This window comes from Pyxicephalus adspersus, chromosome 6 (genome assembly GCF_032062135.1).
Source record: "Pyxicephalus adspersus chromosome 6, UCB_Pads_2.0, whole genome shotgun sequence".
In the NCBI taxonomy this organism is placed as follows: domain Eukaryota; kingdom Metazoa; phylum Chordata; class Amphibia; order Anura; family Pyxicephalidae; genus Pyxicephalus; species Pyxicephalus adspersus.
In genome coordinates, this window is record NC_092863.1 from 57,915,704 (window position 1) to 57,937,399 (window position 21,696).

The 21,696-nt window shown below is 38.6% G+C and overlaps 1 protein-coding gene across 1 annotated transcript in view; it reads right to left on the minus strand.

Moving 5' to 3' along the window:
* Nucleotides 1–6,886, minus strand: part of VSIG10 (V-set and immunoglobulin domain containing 10) — a 20,067-nt gene extending 13,181 nt beyond the window's left edge. Inside the window, exons 1-2 of the mRNA XM_072415956.1 lie at nucleotides 6,610–6,886; nucleotides 2,274–2,549 (exon numbers count right to left, since the gene is read on the minus strand). Coding sequence (XP_072272057.1) covers nucleotides 2,274–2,549; nucleotides 6,610–6,667 — 334 coding nt within the window. The 5' untranslated portion in view covers nucleotides 6,668–6,886. The remainder of the gene's footprint in view (nucleotides 1–2,273; nucleotides 2,550–6,609) is intronic.
* Nucleotides 6,887–21,696: the final 14,810 nt, after the last annotated feature.

Genomic DNA, 21,696 nt, shown 5'->3' on the forward strand with positions numbered 1-21,696 from the left:
GGAAAACCTGGTGCGTCTTATAGTCCGGAGCGTCTTATGGTCCGAAAAATACGGTACTTTTGGCTACATAAAAGTCTTTTTGAACATGTGATGTGCAATAAAGGTTGTGGCAGCTATAAGGGGACAAGATCAAAGAACCAACACCAATGATAGCCCATGACTGTATAGGTCACATAAAGTCTACCCAAAAGTGATATATTAATCATAGGCAAAACTTGGTCAAGGTAATCTGGCCCTGACATAATATCTACAGTAACTTTAACACTTTACCAGTGAGATCATACATAAGTATTAACATTTGATTGATATGACATTGGACAAATCGTGTTGGCTAGACCACTGGTTCAGAACATCTCTAAATGGACAGGTTTGGTTGCGTGTTCCCTGCATGCAGTGGATTGTGCCAACTAAAAGTGGTCCAAAGAAGGAACCAGGTCATGGGTGTCCAAGGCTCAATGAATCAAGGAAGAAGGGGCACTAGCCTATCTATTTTGATCTCACAATGGATTACTGTAGCACATAAGATGGCCATTATTGTTGTTAAAAGTTTGATTTAGATCTAGGGCAGTTTGGCGGAACTGGTTCAAAAATTCTGCAATCTAAAATTCCCAAATCTAAATACTATGGTCAAAGGAAAAGACATTTTGATATCTGTGTCTGGAGAGAGATGAAACTATTCGAATTTACCAAAATGGTACTAGAAGACCACCAAAATTTCTGAGGAACACAATGCTAGTGGAAAAAAAGGAGAAACGTGTACAGTGGTGGCAAGGGGCAATTTTGTGCGGTTTGGAAGGCAACATGAGAAAATTGCAACTCCTACAATTTACAGCTTTGTGAACTCCCTAACCCTTTTTTTCTTCACAACAATGACATAATGTAGGTGTAACAACAAATAAGTTGGTTACGCCTTTAAGAAATAATAGTTGCCTTTTAGAATTGTACAAACTGTGCATGCACAAAGTTGTATTTCTTTTTCTAACAATGACGCAAAATGGTTGACATTAAAGGACATAAAAAAAATTAAAAAATGCCAGCCTCCTGTACAACTAAAAATATGTGTACGCTAAGGGCTCTATTAATAAAACAGGGAACCAGACATTTCCTCAAACATTCCTTTTAGATTGTAAGCTCTTCTGTACAGGGTCCTCTCCTCCTCCTGTGTCCTTTTTTGTACCTCTCTGTCACTTGCAATCCCTAATTTATGCACAGCACTGCCTTATATGTTTGCCCTAAATTAATACTGTATAATAATGTGTTTTAATGGCAGTAATTGATTCCCACCAGGGAATGTTTGAGGGAATGTCGGATTCCCTGTTTTGCCTATAACTGGCAGACCTGGACTATTGAGTAATGGAAGAAAGTGAACTGGTCTGATAAATGATGTTTTTTTGCCACGTGTGTGTTTACCTGGAGGAGAGTTAACAATAGAATCCACTATAGGAGGGAGGCTCAAAAGATCTGCTGATAATGTGTTGGTGTCAGATACCACACCACACATTTAGAGGTCCTGTGGAGTCCATGCATCCATGGGTCAAAGTTGTTTTGGCAGCACAAGCAATCTGTGCAATATGAAAGGGTAAAATGCTTTTTTGGTACCCTAGGCAATGTTTTTGGAGGGCACTGCAAAGGTAATTTTCTATTCTCCCTGGAGTTCAGCTTTGGGTCTTGATGGTTGCAAAATTTATATTACCTCATTGGGCCTTCAACACTGAGAACTTTGTTGTTACTTAAACAATAGTAATATCTAGCTGTTTACAATTAAAGATATTCTGTTACGTTATTCTTACATACTGGACAGCTGCGAGATAGAGTATGATTCTTTAAGCACTTTAATAAGGCAGACTTTATTAAATCTGGTGAATGCTGGTTCAATGAAAATGAAAGTGAAAGTATTCACATTCATTGCTTGTAAGGTTACCAACTTAAAATCGACCTGTGAATAATACTTTTCTGTAAAGGTTCTAGTTTTTCCAGGTCATGGTATATCAAATAATAGTCTGATTCAGCTGGACTTGTTCTGTAATGTTAGAGATGTTTCATTGCTCATCTAAACAGCTTCTTCAGACTTAACGGAGCTATTTGGTTAAATTGGAAAACATTTTTAACGTTGCAGAAAAAGTTAAATAGAATGTGACTAAGACTAGCCCAGTCACACCTGTGGGGTGGGAGGGGGGGTGTTCAGAAAATCCTGTTCCTTGGCTTCTGTGTAGTCAGACTATTGTCTGAAATTGTGATAGATTCTCTTGGTCCTAATTGTACATCATACTTACTTGTGACACGTAGCTGTTTGTGTGGCTTGGATTCTGCAGTGTTTGAACAGTCTCTGCATCCATAGTTCCCTTCATCTTCCTGACGCAGATTGGTTATAACAAGTGAACTTGCATTCCTTAAGAACTTGAAATCTGCCGAAATATCACTGTCACAGCTTAGTACTTCCTGTGCAGAATTTTCCAAAAACCAGGCGACTTTTGTTGCACAGTCTCCCACAGAAGTGCAGGGTAACTTTACTTGTCCACCAAGCTCCCCAATAACTGGCGTTAATGAAGCTGAAAGATAGGAAAGTACATGTTAATTTTGTTAATATCTATAACAAAAGAAAGCAAAAACTTTGGTAACTGGTAAGATTGTTACATTTAGGGGTATAGTTATAAAAAAACATTCTTACACAACTTTTATTCAAAATGTACATATCATTCACATTGTATTTTATTAGAAAATATGTAATTTAACCTTTACTCTAAATACATTTCTAACATAATCCAATATAAAGAAAATGTGAATTGGGGTATATTATGAGTGAAACTTGGGTTTTATAAATAGACCACTTAGTATGATTTTCTCTTGTCTTTTGTAGAAAAATTCTTCTCAGGAAAAACAAGTTTTACTTAAACAGATACACTTCCTAGTTGTTGACTTTCACATATGCCTTTTTCTCTCTAGAAAACTTACAGAACAAGTTCCTGTTATTTAGACTGATTGCTAGCTTCATCAACCTCCACCTACATAAAAAATTAAAAGGGACACATAAACCCACTTTGTAATGGTGGTCTAAGCAGGGGACATGCCACCAAAGTTTCTGAAGGAAATAAGAACTTATTCAATGACTTAACAGAAATATTGTATTCATTTTAAAATATTGCTGATCAAAAATACATTTCAATGGAGAATAAGTTTTTATTGAAGACCCTAAGACTAACTCCAGGCCTCCTATGTGCTGAACAGGTGTTCTAACTTGCTAAGTATGGGCCTGATTTAATAAAGCTCTCCAAGGTTGGAGAGGGTATACTTTCATCAGTGAAGCTGGGTGAATCAGCAAACCTGGAATGGATCTGGTCCAGGATTGAAAACATTTGCTAACAAATGACTTTTACGAAATCCATTCCAGTTTTTCTCGAGCACCCAGCTTCGCTGATGAAAGTGTATCATCTGCAGCCTATTTTTAAGTTTTTTAGGACTCCCATATTTATATAAAACTTAACTCAGGTTAGTGTGCAGGTAAACTTTTCTTTCCCATTTAAATAAATCAACGCAAACCTCGTACCTTCCCCATCCTTCCCCATGCTAAACTTATCTCCCAAATAGTTTAATGGCAAAATAAATCATAAACCTCAGTTCTTTTACATTTTTGGGGATTTCTCAGCTCACAGCATTACAATTATATGCAGATCACCCTAGGAATTACTCATAATAAACAAATAACAGGACAGAAACAAATGGAAGAGGAGAGTCAGGACAAAAAATAGGGGAAGTCGGCTAAATGATGCTGGTGGAAGACAGAAAATGAGGTGGTCTCAAGAATACTGCTGCAGCTTCTAATGCTTGTTGTGTGAAGTCCCTGAGTTTTGTGACTAATAGAAAATGAAATGGGGAATTGCAGTACAGGAGTGGGCTATCTACAAGTGCACAAAAACTATTTTGTTACCACTGCTGGAAACTTTTGTTAGCAATATGTTAAAACTAAGATTTATTTATTTATATAGCAGTAACATTTTTATTCACAGTCCATAGATAAGAATAGTCTGTAACGGCAATCTTCTTTACAAATCCAGCCCAACCATGATAGTATCTGAGCTCCTGACTTATGCAGATAATGAATGCTGTATCTCTGATAGTAAGATCCCTGTATGTGCAGTCTAAGGTTTCTACACCTACCATTACAAAAAGAAGCCGGTTCCACTCCTTGCTAGTTTTTCCAGTTTTAAAGTGGAACTTAACTTGATGGTGGGTGGTGAGCGTCTGCCATAATCAGCAAGTATGCACAGCACACTTACCGATTATGGCACACACATACCTGTACACAGTCACCCTGCTGCAATGCCAGGACCTGTCATAACTGAATCCTGGGATGGTGCCATCTTCACTGCAGGCTCCAAGGTGGACATCCACTTCCACCATTGGATATCCCCGGCAGCTTGCCCTGTATGTGCCACGCAGGGTAGAGCTTAAAACAAAAAGCCACCAGGAGCCAGGGAGTTTGTTTTCTTGACAAAAGAGACATTGCATATCTCTTTTGTCAGCTAGTACTACTTCCTAGTGACTTGGTTTTTTGAGTTTAGGTACGCTTTCATTTTCCAACAGAAGCAGTAAGACTCCAAAGTGGGCATAAACATAGCAATGGCTACAGCACATGTGCTACTGCTAATACTACTAAAACTTACACCCCCCCCCCCCCCCCCCCCCCCCCCAAAGAAAAAACCCCCCCCCCCCCCCCAAAGAAAAAAGTTCATAAAAAAAATGCCTGCAGACTCCACCAATCAAATATCACCTTTATGTGAATAAAACATTCATCATTTGCATTTGTCAGCATTAAATCAGGAGTCACAGCAATGACAGAAGGACTCTTTCCTGCTTTGTCATTTCCAGTGCTCCACATTACCAGCATTGTCCATTTCACAACATGGAGAGCAAACTGCAGAAAAACAAACTCTTCTCTTTATGTTACAGTAAGAACCCATAACAGGAGATAATGAGAGATATTGTCACAACAACTGTAACAAGACCAGAGTGTAACATCTTATCTGAGCAATAACATGTCTGCTGTATGTGTCACACACCCTTCTGCTGCATGGGAATGTTGTGAGAGAACAGAGAGTGAATGGGGTATTTACAGGGGTGTAGTGGGCCTCACTTTTTTCGGGAATAAACACATGTGCCCACTCTGATTTTGCAAAGAATTCTTTGGTGCTCTGGCCATTCTACCAACCAACCCCCCCCCCCCCGGGTTTCAGGAGAAGGACCCCGCTGGGGGGGGGGCACTGGCCTAAGCCACAGACCATGTCTCCCGTATAAGATTGCAGGTCTAGGGCGGTGGGAGGGTTGTGACTCTGAACACAACCTGCCCACTCTCTCATTGCAGGCTCAGACCTGGGAGTGGGGGAGTTCTGGTAATCATGCCATCACTCTGGGGGACGTTTCTTCCCCTTTGAGTGACACACAGTCAGTGTAGTGGGGCGGGCACGTTTACAGAACAATGATGCGCATGTGTGCTCGCCATGGATAGTACTGTGCCCCCTCCTTTTTTTATGAATACACCCCTGGCGATTTAATGATCACTATGGAGGGACTTCATTCTGTTTTTATACTTTTTTCTCCCCTGAGCCACAGCTTGTGCTCCCACTTCCCCTGACCTAGGAGCATAAAAGATACAAAACCAAGACTATCATATCTACCGTTCCAGAGTAATTAGAGTTCAAGTACTGGAAGCGGGCAGTTATGACTGGCAGAGTTTTTTTAGGTTGGCCACAAGTGTCTTCCACAGGGCACCATATGCCGCCCCTCATCACCACGGCACCCTACATCACCGCCTAGGTGGCATTATGCGAAACCTGTGTGTAAATAATTATATATATTTATAAACAGACAGAGAGAATGTTATTTAGTTTCCATAGACAAGGGAGAGATAAAAGAAGGGGAAGAAGGAGAGGCCTTTAAAGGCACTAACTTTAGTCTGATAAAATTCTTTACTTTACTTGGTAATTTCCTATATACATTCCTATATAATACCTAGTGTGAAATCAGTTTATATACAAATACAATGAGTACAATATTCTAAAATAAGCAGATATAGTGAGCTTTTTTTCCTCCTTCTGGTTTCCATAGACAAGGGATTTCTTGTTGTGCCATTGGGGATATGCCCCGTCCCTTCCTGTCTTGGAGGCACCACAGGTATGGGGCACAGCCCTCACCCCATTCTATATACACAGCACTCATTACAGATCCCTAAAACCCCCAAATATCACCCCTTACCAGAGGAACAAGGACCCCGTAACCTGGAAGAATTCCTATGGGTCAGCTTCATTTCCCTGGAAATCCCCCAAGCTGCCAGTACTTCACCCCCAGCAGACAGGGGACCCCACTGGAAGATTTACCCTTACCCTAAAGTTTTGGATTTGCCCTTAGTATTCACCAGCAAGAAAAGGGGGGTGAATCCTCCCAATGGGGACCCAGGCAGGAATAAATCTGGCCATCTATCACCCCTGTCTTTATATAGCTCCACAATTCCAGTTGTCCTGATTGCCTGTGACAGGTGACTATGGCAGGGACTGGGGGGAGGGATGGGCCCATGCTTCTGTGGGTTATATTATAGATATATAAAGACTTCCTTACCTCCACATGTACCGCACAGCACTGCACAGGCGAGGAGCAGCACTCCCCGGGGCCCCATCTAGATTCACCACAGCAAAGTCAACAAAGGCAGATCGGCGAGTTCACTGAGGAGGGCTTCCCATGCCGTGCAGCACCTGGGCGGCGATCGGCTCCGATGTGTGGGCTGTCCCGGGTAGTGCAGCTCCCGGTCCCTTCTGACAAGTCCCTCCGCCGTCCACACGCCGCTTTCAAATCGATGTGACAACCCAAGTTGTACTTCTTCCGGCTTTCCTAGCTGCACGACACAGGCCCCGCCCCCTGTGCCCAGGTAAGGGAAGTCATGATCTGTCCTACCTGTGTCTGCACCAACAGGGACTACTACCCCCAGCAGGTGCTAATCTCCAGTCCCAGCAATGATTGCTCCCTGGTGATCAGATTCATCTTCTATTACATGGGAGGATCTGATATTCATATATTGTCCAACACCTGGGGACTGTGCTCACGGAATCCTGTAGATGAATATAGAGGCAAATAAAGTAAAATAATAATAATATTTATGGTGACGTCAGATCTGTACAGGGCGATGGGTTTAATACATTGGATTATGGTGTAGCAGGTAAATTGTGGCTCATGTTAAGGTGTGGGGTCATTTCAGGGCTAGGTCAGTTTAGGAAACACATGTTAAGAATCATTGAGAGTTTTAGGAGAAGTAAAGTAACCTCTGTGATTGACAGATAATTACCCTTACATGGAAAATTGTCCCTACTAGAATGAACTAACCCTGGACAGAGGACAATAATCCCTATCACAGAGATGGTAATTCTCTGTATTGTAAGGGTAAGGGATTTAGTGGAAGCCACCCATATGCTCTCCATTAACATCTACTTCTGTTCCTCCATCACCGTCCTCTGCTTCTCTTCTTCTGTCTTATGCTCCTTCATCTCATTTTATGCTTCCACCTTTTCTACTTCTCCTCTGCCTTTTCCATTCCTCCATCACCTTCTGTTCCTCCCATTCTTTTGGCCAGTACAATACATTTAAAGAAGATTTAAGCAAGTCAGGAACCAAACTTGAAATATATTAAAAAAATTGGGGAAGTTTACTACTTCATCCATAACTAACAAAAACAAACCCCCCTTTACACACTTTGGGGTTAAAAATACTAATTTCTATCTGCAGGCTGTCTGTTGTTCATCCTCTCACATCACAAGTCTGTCTGACACTAAATATTACACTATGCAGTGTCTAATGGATTGATACAAACACAATGCCCCTGGTAGTCAGGCACCATGTGATCATTGCCTAGGCCTTGTGTCACATGATGGGTGTACAGTAATAATGTCTATGTATTGCATGTATTGAAAATGATCATGTGAGGTAGTAACGTGGGGGGGTTGGCCAGATGTAGTTCATTTTAGTTCATGTAGTTCATTCTTGGAATTCTTTGCAGGCCAAAAAAAGGACCTTGAGGGCCAGATTGTGAAATCAGATATTCCTTGTCACAACCAAAATTTGTTGCAGGCCTGGATTTTTCTTCAGGGATTCTTGGATTTCACATTCATGGTTTTAGCAAAACAAAGGGTTTGTACAAGTTGCTAAGACAAAAGTGAAGAGTGCTGATGGTGACAAGGCACAAAATCATATTCCTGATTTTTTAAAATATAGATTATCATGAGAGAACCTGGGTGATCCAACAAACCTGAATTGGATTTCTTAAAAACACTGCTATTAGTTGGCAAATGTTTTCAATCCTGGACCAGATCAAGTCCAGGTTTTGCTCAATCACACAGGTTCTCCCATGATAATCTCTCTTCTGCAATCTTGGAGAGCTTTGATAAATCAAAGCCACTGTGTTGCCCAGTAAGTGACGACAAGAATATTATCAATAACTAATTTGCTTTAGGAAACATTCTACCAGCTCACCCATGCGTAGGGCCGATATCGGACGAGAATCTGGAGTGTGTATAGTGCGCGTCGTTCAACGACTGTCCTGGCGGATCCATGGCTGATGAACGACCGTACTGCAAGTGAAGGTGGAGAGCGTGCAGCGGTGTGCCGCTCTGTCGCTCTCCCCCTCCCCTCTCCATAGAGCAGAATGGTGCTGCCTGTACAGCATTGTTCATGCATCCTGCAGTGCATAGTCGTTGGAAAGGATCGTGAAAGATCCTTTCCAACGACTATAATTGGAAGTGTGTATGCAGCTTTAGTCAAGGGACATTATTAGACCCCATAAAACAGAACTGTGCATACAGCGCTTGTTCATTCATTTGTTACCAGAAATGATCAAAAAAATAGTTTCTAGAAAAAGTCATCTGACATCTATCTCACATCTTTACAGGTCATGAGTCCAACTACACTTAAATACATATTGTTGATTCTGATATCCTGGTAGGCCAGGAGTAAGTAGTTAGTGGTGTACTGGCTAAACATGTGATTAAGAGAATATTCAATGCAAGCAAAGATAAAGAGATACAACCCAAATACAAGCCAGATATCAAACATCAGATTTATAGGATATGGAAAGTCTACATTAAAATGTGTGTATGGTCTTGCACAGCAACCATGATGTGTAAATTTGCAGCCAACACTGAATTGTCATTTTTAAAGCACAGGACCACAAATGATGGAAGAAAGCCTGCAGACTTTTTGCACTTCAATGAATAACAAACCTTTTGTTTCTGCAGAATTCAGACATGCTTTATCAATCAGTACTTCATTAAATGGTAAATCACATTCAAAATCACAGATTTGTATTTGTTTTTCCTGTATATAGATTATACAGTATATAGCTTTTAATTGTTTAACAAATAAATATTTTTCACTGATGTTCTACTATCAAACAACCTGAAATTTGAACCTTATAAGAACTACTGATAACCTTGCATGAATAAACACATATGGCATTAGCAAAGACTTGCTGGACTTGATAACTGTGGTTCTTATAGTCAGCAGTATCATAGGTTGGATATGTTATAAAGGTGCCCTATAATCATTTGTTACTGGTAATGAACATTTATAGCATGTGCTGTATTTTGCACCTGGCAGACAAGTAATAAATGGCATTTGGCCATGACAACTGGATCACTCATAAATAAATTTAACCTGGAAAATAGATTGTTGCACTATTATTATGAAGATTTCTATTTTTTTCTAAAAGGAAATAACTCTTGGAAAATGTATGGTGTAGTAGTGCAGCATTTCTTTGTCAATAGGTGTGTCTTTTATAAAGCCCCGGTAGTGTTTAACTCCTCTTTCATGATAGAATTGTTTCCCTATTTGAATAGTAGGGTCAACCTTCCATAAGGTGGCTGCCAGAATCTATGGTAGCAGCTGCACTTCTGGCTCCCAGACAAAACTGCCACAGATTTTACAAACAACAAATCAAGCCTAAGTGGAACACAATAGCATTGGTGTTCATCTGACCAGGGTTTTGAGGCAGGTGCACACAGGCAACATTTTTAGGCAGTGCAAAGTGCAGTAATTTAAAACAGTCAGATTACTATAGCAAGGAGGTGGAAAGATAAAATCTGTACTATTGCAGCTCTTGGGTGTTTTATTCATCATTATATTATATCTAAAAACTGACAAATCAGTCCTTATTGTAGCCCCAGCCTTTTTTCTATTTCAATAATATCTAATAGTAGTCTACCTAGTCACCACACAATACTAATGGCCAGCTTTAAAATGTCCGAGGGCCTAGTAGTGTTCTTATGGATGCATGTTTGGTATCTAGGATTACCATCAGCGATTCAGGTTACTGATTCATCACTCCAGGCATGCAGGTACAGAAGTATTTTACATGCCTTTACATACTGGACATGGTTTATAGCCAGCGCCATATGCAGACCACAGTTAGGCAGATCTTTGAGTCTGATTTATTAAAGCTCTCCAAGGCTTGAGAGGATACACTTTCATCAGAGAAGCTGGAATGCATTTATTCAAAAATATTTGTTATTTGCTAGCAAATGTTTTGAATCCTGGACCAAATGCATTCAAGGTTTGCTGGATCACCCAGCTTCACTGATGAAATTTTATCCTCTCCAGCCTTGGAGAGCTTTAATAAATCAGGCCCATTATCCCATAGAATAAAAAGTCTCCATGTGTGCCGAGATCCACAGAAAAATGATTTTTGATCCAAATACACTTTGTATTGTAAAGCTTTCAAATGTCCCTCTTTTGGAAACAAATAACCTATTCCACCCCTAATATGCCTTTTTTATCTCTGGTGAAGAGCTCTGTATAAACGTTCAGCTGGAGGTACAGTGGGTACATTGATTACTCCGAATATTGTACACCTCATATTGTATACCTCCTAGTACATCAGAAAATAGAGTGCATGTGAATTCTTTATTTTCAGTGATCTGTGGCTTAAACTCACCTTTTCCAGATGCAGGATTATTTATTAACTTCATATAGCACTGACATATTACGCTGACAATTAACATAATTGTGTATTTTTTGGGATGTGGGAGGAAACCCAAGCAAACACAGGGATAACATATAAACTCCTTGCACACAGTGTACAGGCCAAGATTCAACCTGGGACTCTACTGCTGCAAAGGCCAGAGTGCTAACCATTGAGCCAACTATGCTGCCCATGATACAAATATCCTCAACAAAAAGATAATAGATTGTGCAACAAACACAGTTATCAGCCCTAAACACACCACCAGTGTACATATGCAGCATTTATTGTGTATTTGCCACAGAGACGTACCATTGATTGCTGAGGCATGCAGAGATAAGAAAGTCCTATTGTCTCTTGTGAATTTGAACTCTGCATTAGGGACCAGTGGATACACAGAGGCCTATATATGAAGTCCCTTAGCAAACCTGGACTGCCTTGGTGCTTAATGGAAGGTCAGGTGTGTCATATAGAAAATGGGTTGTTCAGTTATAGAATGTGGGCAAAGTGCATTGTAACAAATACATATTCTTCATCTCAAAGTGGTACTGAGACAAAATGGGGCCAATAAGTAAATATTAGTGATCCTCTATTAGTGACGCACTGGACTTTACAGTTTTGCTTACAAATACACATAAGTGAGTCGTATTACAGAGACTTGATGTCTTGAAAGTCTGGATCTGACTGGCTGCAGTGGGGCAATGGGGACACAACCTAATAAAAACACATACATTATGCAGTTTTTTAAATTTTGTTTGTATCATCACTTACATTTGGTTTGTCATACATATATTATCTTGCTTTTCTTTTATATTGGGACTAATTACTTCTATTTTTGCTACCAATATTTGCATGCAAATAAAGTAGTGATGGAAAAAACACGAGTCGTTGAAATTTACATCGGAGACGTTATATTCTTTAAAATATTATAAATATTTTTGGAGGGGATAATACAGGGAATACAGGACTGTAGATGTTATATATCAGGCATATTGTGCTAAAACTTGTAGTGCTGGAACACTGGAGAAGCACAAATTACTGAATCAATGAAAAGTAGAGCCATACTCTGTAAGACTGAGATAGTGTTTACCAATGTCACCCACTCCTTTAAATTCACACCTTGAGTCAACATAGGAACAAATGTAACGGCCAAAGCAATTATTAACTGCAAAAGTCCATATATCACTTTTACAAAACACCAAATATATTTAGACAAGGGAAGGATAAATGTTTTTGTAACTAACAACTTTGACCCCAAGCGCAGCAATTAAAACTGCACTTCACGTAGGTCACAGTCTTTGAGGGCAATTTACCGACTATTGCTTCCTAGTAGGAGCATGAGCAGATGATAAATGTGTGCTTAATCCAGACAAAAATATATTATTTAAATGTATATATGTACATCAGGGGAGTAAGCACCAAGATGCAGTATGGAAAAAATTGAAGAGGACATCCGACAAGGAAGTCTCTTTTCACACTCTCCCTTTTGTGTCTTTGTCCTATAATAACATTTTGGGCCCATTAACTATTTTACCCCTTCCCTTATTCATATTCTCTATCCCTCTTTCTCCCATCACAACTGAATGTTTATTGAAGTGAAATTTAATAAATATGTGTTGTGTTGTAGTGCAAATTAAGAGTCATTGTGGATCCTGAAATTTCTTTGGTGCTGCATGGCTGGTATTGTGCCACTAGGTATTATGGTGGTACCCTATGGACCATATATTTGTAAAGGGTAAGCCAATATCATCCATAATGTGAAGGCTTCTTGTTTTGCAAAGCAAGAAGTCTTGTATGATTGTGATGTATTATTAAGAATTATTTTCTTGCTTCATCATTGTACAGTGTATATGGTACTTTGAACAATTTTTGCTTTTTGCAATATTTAAAAAAAAAAAATAAAGAATTATTGGCAGGCACTTTGTGGTTTCTGCATTTACTCAGTACTAGAGTGATCTTAAATCATGCAAACAGTTATTTCATCATTTAAAAATACCAAGCTAATAATAAATATGAATCATTCCATGATCAAAGAGTAAGTTAGTTGTATATAAATGCTTGGCAGTCTTCATGATTGTGTAACTTGCAAATGAGCAGTTGCAATCTGGATGACTGTGTAAATTATGAGCTATGATCAACATTGCATTACTTTTGTGTGACTGTACCAATCTACCTCTGCTGAATATGGAAAAAGATCAGCAGCAGATTAGGCATGAGTTGGATAAACCTTTTCACCTTATACAAATACAGGGTCATCTGCATTTAAGTACTTGAATCTGCCAATATTTGCTTAAAAAATTGAATATGCACTTTTGATTGGTTTTGAGCTACATAGGTTTCCTGATGGAAGAACACATTTTGGCTATCATGACGATATTAAAAACCTGTTTCAGTAAAACTTTGCTAATTTGCATGTACTTTTTACTGTATTTCTGTACTCTGCTTCCCGCCTTAAACTGACTAGACCAATTAGTCCAGGGTCAGGTGTAGGGTGATGCACCAGGCACATTTGGCATCATTGCCTTGGGTGGTATGGGACTGCGTCCATCTACTGACTGCTGCCAGCCTAAACTGTGTGTGGGTACATGACAAGAGAGCACAGGGGAGCATCATTAGTGTGCTACTTTTACAGTCCAATCAGAAGGCGCAAGGAGGACAACAAGCAAACTATTAATTTTTCTAAAATCAGAGGAATGAGTACTACTGTATTACTATAATTTGGTTAATGGTTTAAACACTACAAATATATATCATATCAGGGTTTGTTTTTACCATATGACTATTTATTCAGCAGCATCCCAAAAGATTTCATATAGCAGTCCATTATTACTCTTGTCTGCTGCTTCCGTTTCTTCCCTGGGTAAAGCTTCCATGTAGCACCAGTGCAAAGATGACTTTAGTAAGTGTCACTGCTAATAAAAATGAATGACGTTTACAAGTATTTTTTTCTTTCTTCTTTCAGTGGATGGTTGTTTTCTTTTTGTTCAGTAAGGGTTCCCCCAGCCTTTCTTTGTCTTTTTAACATGAGGGAGTTCTTGAAATAACTTTTACATCTTCAAGGAACCCCTTCTATAATTACTATCTTCATGGATCTCAGTATATTAGCTTGGTGATCAGTGGGCAGAATGCCTCTTATATTGCTGGACAGTGGAAACAATGTCACCCTTATTATCATTGATGAAAGTTAAACTGACCTGAGTTGATTCAAAAATTGTTAATTGCTCAAGGAACCCATAGTAACCTATGAAGGAGCCTTGGTTGAGAAACTTTAGTTTATTTTAACATAATGTATTTTGAGCTATGCAAAAACATTTTAGCATCACATCGATTGTAGCATCATAAAGTATTCCTTCATTGTTGGGGGTCATCCTGAAGTTGCAATCAAGGTAAATAACCTTAGCGATAGAAATATGGAAGTTACTAGTGCTAAAAATGATAGTTTGCTACTAGTATTTTGGCTACCACTTATTGCAATTCCAACCTGAAGAAGATGGTATAAATCGGCGATTCACAACATTTCAGTATTCATTTAAGTATCATCCAAAGTTCTAATAAATCTGAATAAGTGCTAATACATAAGTCTAGTGTTGAACATTCTTTTTCATACAGGTAGTACCGTATTGTGAGCTGTAGATGTCACTAAAACCCTGTAGCTGGTAATGGGAATGCTTATTATAACAATAAAATGTCTTGAAGCATGCAATAATATTATATCAGTAAAAACTTTAGATTTCATTTTAACTCAGCAATGGAAGAATTTACCTTCAAAGTCCAGGAAACATATTTTCTTTATATATACCTATACCTAAAATATTATTCAGATCTGTAAGACCTGGTAATTCAGTAGGCACTGAAAAATAAACCCTACGATAACATAGAAGCAAATATTGTGCTCAGGTGTATGGATGTGGGTATTATTTAAGACCTGTTTAAATTTAAATGCAGCACACTGCAAAGTTCCTTGACACACAAAAGCATATAAAAGTTATACTTTTTATTTTAAAACATATTTTTATATCATTCAGCTACAAAAAAAGCTGTGAATACAGATATTTATGTTATAATATTTTTTTGTTTATATGAGTTTTCTACCTTCTTTATTTTCCTTTATGTAAAGTGAAATTTCTGAGTTTAAGCATGTTTTAAGCTGCCTTAACTGCACAAAAAAAGGTCAGAAGTTTTTTTTTTTTTTATTGAATACCTTTGCAAATAAAGAAAACAGTAAAGTGTAGTACTTAACTTTAAGGTTATCGAAGTCCCAAATTATCGGAAGGTATATATCAGTGCACAAATTTTCCAAGGGTACAGCAACACTAGAAACCAGACATCCCTTAAACAAGACAACTGAAGACTTCCATTATGTGTTTGCATAAAATAGAAAAACAGAAACAATGGGTGGCTGCTCAGTTAGAACCAAAGGGGTGATATATATATATATATATATATATATATATATATATATCATTTTTTGCCTCCTGCTGTAAACACACATATACAACATCACTCCCCAGTATCCATATTACCACTAAGTTCTGCACCCAAGCACACATATCTCACCCCCACTATCCCTATCTTTAGTATGTTCTCTACCCAGCACAGCTCAATCCTATGTATTCACACCATCAGTAAGTTCTGCACTCCACTATCTATAGTTCACACCAAAGCACTGATACCTCCAGTAAGTTCTGCACCTTAGCACCGACCTAAATCTACAGTCTGTATTCCACAATTAAGTTCTGCACCCCAGCACACTCAGCTCACTTCCCAGTATCCATAACCCCAGTAAATGCTGCACAGTAGCATACACAGCTCATTCCCAGTACCAATACCACTTGTAAGGTCTGTAGCCTAGCACACACAGCTCAATACCCTGTATCTGTACCACCAATATGTTCGGCACTCCAGGTCACTATCGATATTGTTATGTCTATAGCTTGGTCTTGCACCTGTAATTCCACTTTTTGTGCACTCCAACAAACACTGCACTTTCCCCATGTTTGTAACACACTTAGTTTTACACCCAGCTCTGCAGACCTTCACAGTTTCTAGCTTTACTCTCCACTTCCACTCTGCTACTTATACTGTTTGTGCGCACACTGTGATATTTGGTGTATTTTAACCAGTGGTAATCATGAAGTGAATAACTCAGATGTGCTGTTGGGTAGGCATGCTACAAATGTACATTAGAATACAGACCCAAACAATCATTTGTAAAACTTTACTCAACCTGGAGGGCAATATGTATTTAATGTCAATTGTTAACATACACATTGATGTATTTTGGTGTAAGTATGCTAACTTTGAAAGGAAAATGTTTTAAAGGTGTATTTATTGTAATCACATTTAAATCATACCATTCACACATAAATATTTATAAATGTGAAAGTGATATGTTACAAAATAACAAAAGGGAAAGCTAGTGTGCAGTTTTAAATCTGTTTTCATGTAGCAAAGTGGAAATGCTATGAATAAAAAGTTTTGCCTTTATTTAGCTGTAATTTGAAGGTAAATCATTTACAAACATGATTTCCCACTTTCTTTAGCTGTTCTTGGGCCCCTTTCGGGTGTGCAGTTTAAAATTGCTTAGTTATATGCTCTTAGGTGAATAGGCAGCATTTACAAACATTGCCCTTGCATTTGTGGTGGTTGTGCCATTCTTCCTCTGAAGGGGAAAAAGCAACTGTGTGACCAGAAAAAAACATGTTGCTTGCAGGAACCTCACTGGAATGTCAACTGCTGTGGTTTTCAATACATCTGAAATAACCCAAATGTTGGAGTTTTCCTTTAACTTCAGTAAAATTTAAATCTGCAGCTTTTTTCCTGACAGGACGTCTTTGCTCAGGCACTTTGTGTTTTAGCAAGACAACATTCTGTTCCTGACCCCCTTGCACATGGGCTTTCTATATTTCTTTCTATAAATGTGTGAAGACACATGTAAGCATGGTCCACTGTTATCACCATCTGCAAACCCAGAAATGCCATGCAATCCTCACTGAAGTGCACGCAGGACAGGAAGTGACTGCAAATGAAATGATTGGCCATACTGAGCTGCAAGAATAGAAAAAATCAAGGTGAAAAACACTATGGTATAATAAAAAGTACTCAAATATTGCTAATTGCTAAACAACATTTTACCAAACTGAACTATATCATACTGAATTTCTTTGTTTAGTTCATAGGTAAGTTTAATTTTAATACAGTTTCCCCTAATACCAAACTACTTTTTCCACTCAATTTTACAGCATTGCTTTCCACTGTAAAGACTGAACTTGCTGCAATATCGGCCCAGGAATTATTCTGGATGGCCAGAGTGGCAGCTTTTAAAATGATACAATTTCCCAAAATTTTGGACTATTTTAGAATTCTACCCATTCCATTACCTAAACATTTTTTTGTTTTACTTCAGAAAATTTTAAGGAATTATATTTGGAGTCAGGGCAAAGCTAGAAAAAGTGCTTCACTCATGATTAAACATAAAAAGCAGGAGGACTAGGACTTCCTGATATCAGAGACTAGTATAATAGATAATATAATCTATTTTAAATGCTTTGTAGTATGCATTTAGACCTTCTCCTGATAAGCTCTGGATAAATATTGAACAGTCATTATGTTCAAAGAAAAATTTAGCATCTTTATTTATGGCTAAATCCCTAGATGCTTCCCTGGAGCTACCAAATTACCCTACCATTCAGGCAGATTACTCAATTTGGACAGAAGTGGTGTCTCCCCTTGAGACAGAGGCGGCATTGTTCGCATTACCAATACCGATAGAATCCTACGCTCAACTTATTCCAGACCATAAAATTTTACACTGGAGACAAACATTTCAACTGTGTTGGATATACATTCACTCCCACCCAATTGATTTTTTGCAGAATATGCCAAATCTGTGAAAAACTGAGTGTTTGCCCTCCACAATCTTGTGGGTAACGTATGATATTGTTCTTCCACTGTCAGGACAACTGGGGCATGATCAGACCAGGAAATATTAGTAATGGTAACTTGAGATATTTTCCCTAACAAACTAATGTCAGCCAAAAACATGTCTGTACGGGAATAAGATGTATGGGAGGAACAGTAAGATGTAAAATCTTTTTCTGTAGCATGCAAACATCTCCAAACATCATACTACCCGGACTTATGCCATAAAGGCTGTAGGGACTCCCGATGGTGAAACTTTGTTATGGAGATATCCATATGTGGATCTGAAACTGTGTTAAAGTCACCACAGATCAGTAAATGTCCTTGTGCAAAGCCTGTGCTTTTTTTAAAACAGTTTTCACAAATGTATGTTGTCTAATATTAGGCGCATATAAATTCACTATTGTATATTGCACATTATTAATTTCACAGATTAATATAATGTATCTAGCAGAAGGATCTTTAACACTATTTTAAACACTAATTTAAAGGACACTGTATGTTTAATGGCTATTAAAACTCCCTTATGTTTTTTATCAGCGTTGGCCATAAATATATGTGGGAACAATTTATGTGTTCATTTAGGCTCTTTGGTATTGCAAAATGCCTAACCAAAGGAGCCTCTATAAAGTAGTAACTTTTCATGCTATTAAGTGATATCTTTTTATATGAAGATTACAAAGCCTAAATTCTCAGGGCTGTAACAAAGAGACCTAAACAGAAAAACAAAACCATCAAAACCAATGGCAAACATATAAATGTAGGAGAGTTCACTCCGGTGATTTCAGGGAATTACGTCCAACTGTCTGCCATTCTTCCAGTATTTTTGTGGATCTTGAAGTAGTGGTCAGTACATCTTCCATTGCCAGTCCCATTTGCTTAGAAGTGAGAGACTCTGTTCTACAGTGGAGACTCTACAGACTCTGTTCACTATGAAGCCCCAACGATAAGGAATACCATGGAAGGGAAGAACTCTGGTGATCAGAGATAATTTTCTCCTCGCCATGATTGTTGCTTTAGAAAGATCAGCATAAATAATGAGTTGTAAGTAAGGATCAAGTAACACTTCAATTTTCTGTGTCGCTTGTAGTAGTTGATCTTTAACATGATAGAAATGGATCCTGGCAATCACATCCCTGGGGCCCTTTGCTGGAAGGTGTGTAGGTTTTGGTATTCTATGCGCCCAATCAATCACCAACTCAGTGGAAGATACTTCTGGTACTACAACAGCAATCAATTGTTGCAAATAATTTGTAAATTCATTTGTAGGGATGGGTTCTAATATTCTGAATTTTAAATTGTTTCTTCTCGTCCTGTCTTTCATATCCACCAGTTTAAGTTTAATTTGAGCCATATCCTCTTTTAAAGCGTTATGTGAATCAACCAGCTAATTGTGTGCAATTGCAAAGTCTTCCATCTTCCCTTCGATGTGATCCATTCTATACCCTAATGAATGCATTTCCTTCTTAAATTCTGAGAACATAGAGAAAAGATCAGATTGTAATGATTGTCTGGGAGACAGAACCATGTCTGTCAGAACAGTGTCCACCACAGGAGCGTTGGTAGTGGGAAAAACAGCTATGTGTTGAATCTCAGTTGTAACCTGAGAACAGTCCTCATGTAAAACCGGGCCTACCTCTGGATTAAAAACCGGAATGGAGGATACAGCCAGATCCATGGAAGACTGTGTGGATTCCTTACTGTCCGTATTCAGACTATCCTCTGAAATCAATGAGCGTTGTGATGTTTTAACCATTAGAGACTTCCGTGGGGTTTCTTGGTGGGTTTTCCGTTCCTGTCTGGTGAGGTTTGCAGTATCATCCTCGGCGCCATCTTGGATATTCCCGTTGGCAAGTTTGTTGAAAAAACGGGTCCATGTTTCTCCTTCTGTCCTCTGGGCATCCTGTATAGTATGAGAGGTTATAAAAGCTATGCCAGGCGTTGTATAGAGAATGCAGAACTTCACCAGTTACATATAGAGCTGCACGATCTCAGAAGCTCATCTACAATGCAGCCATTTTTGCCTAGCAGCTGGTCAAAAAAAAACCCATTTCTGATAACCTATAGCAACAGTGATGTGATGCTTGATGCCTGGCTCTTATGTCCTCCTCCTCCTTCTCAGGTGTTCACATCACTGCCTGGCTTCTGTCATCAGTTCCAGGTGGCTATCTGTGGCAACAATACCTTTGAATGGTTTTATACAGTTGGATTGAAAGCAAATGTAAGGAAAAACAATGACCACTGGACTGCTGATATATATTAGTTTCATGTACTGTAGTATTTATTAAATAATTATTAAAAGCTATTGAAGAAACCTGGGCACATGCTGATGAGGTAGCTTTCAGATGGATTCCTTTTTGAAGTTTTCAATGTTTTTTTTTTCAGTGGACAGACCTACAGCCTGTAGGGATTTACATTTGTTGTACAATGATATGTCTGACGATGTGGCACAGTTTCCCTCTGATGGTGACCACTCAAGCATATTCTACGCTGGAGAATTCAGGATCAACCTCTGATATTTTGATACCCTTCTACTAAAATCCCAGTACATGCATGTGTTTGTTATGCTAAGGTTTTTCATGTCTGTCTTGTAGGTATCACACTTGCTAAGATGCACATAAGTGGGTCTCAAATTCAAATTTAACACCTTTTGATTATTATCTGATCATACCTATAGAAACCTGGAGCAACACACTCCACCAAACCAAGGACTAACTAAGGCAATACATAAATGAGTAAAGCAAACCACAATTCAGTGTCAGCATAAAAAAAAATAGTCGTACTAGGCCATAGATACTTAAACTGGAAAAAAAACTCACTCACCTTTATCTTCGCAGATCCGTCCATCCCTCTGGAAGTTTCCTGGATCGGGTCCCACATTGTCCACATCTCCTTCTGCGCATGCTCAAGATTGGACATGCGCAGAAGGAGCAGCCAGAAGCCTCCTGGCATGACATATGTATCCATTTTACAAAAAAAAGGTTTTAAACCCCATCAAAAAAAAAAGATAATTTTACCATATATAAACAGGTTGCCTACATTTTAATGTAAGGTAAAAATTTTTGTTAGGTCTACTTTAAAGTAGAATCATGTTTCTACTATTTTTTTTAACTATACAGTAGTCTCCTTATTATAAATAATCTTATCAATATATGTTTATGCACTAAATAATTTGCATTATAAAGTTTGTTATATGTTAAGAATGGTAGCCACATACATTGTTATATATACTCTCTGTACCTTCTGGTTGAGTTAAGCTAATCCTTTCCTCCCTGGAAATCTGATGATTTAGATAGAAAACAGTAACTCTTTGCAGTCTCCAATGACATAAAACACCATGAGTACTTTTAATAGTCAGAGAGAATGCATTCTTTGCCTAACTCTAGGTTGTTTGAGAAGTAGAGAATAGTGGAGAAGTGTCACAAAATAATAATGACATGATTTCCTAATGCTGACCCCCCCCCCCCCTCTAAATTAAATTATGAGGTTCTTTAAATGTCTGCGGCCCAAAGCTGGACCTTCCTTGCACAGATTCTCGTCTGTAGTTCTATGACTGATGATGGGACAGGGCAGTGATCAGAGTTAAGACGGCAAGGCAATTGACAGACAATTTTAAGGCCCCCACTGAGAGGAGAGTTAGAGGGAATATGGTGCATTTGAGGCCCCTCCTCATAGTTGCCAAGAGCCTAATTTTTTCTAGAACCATCCCTGGTTACAGTTAAATTAAAATAAAACTATGTATTACAGTCCAAATCTTTTTATGCAGCTTTTATAGTGATATT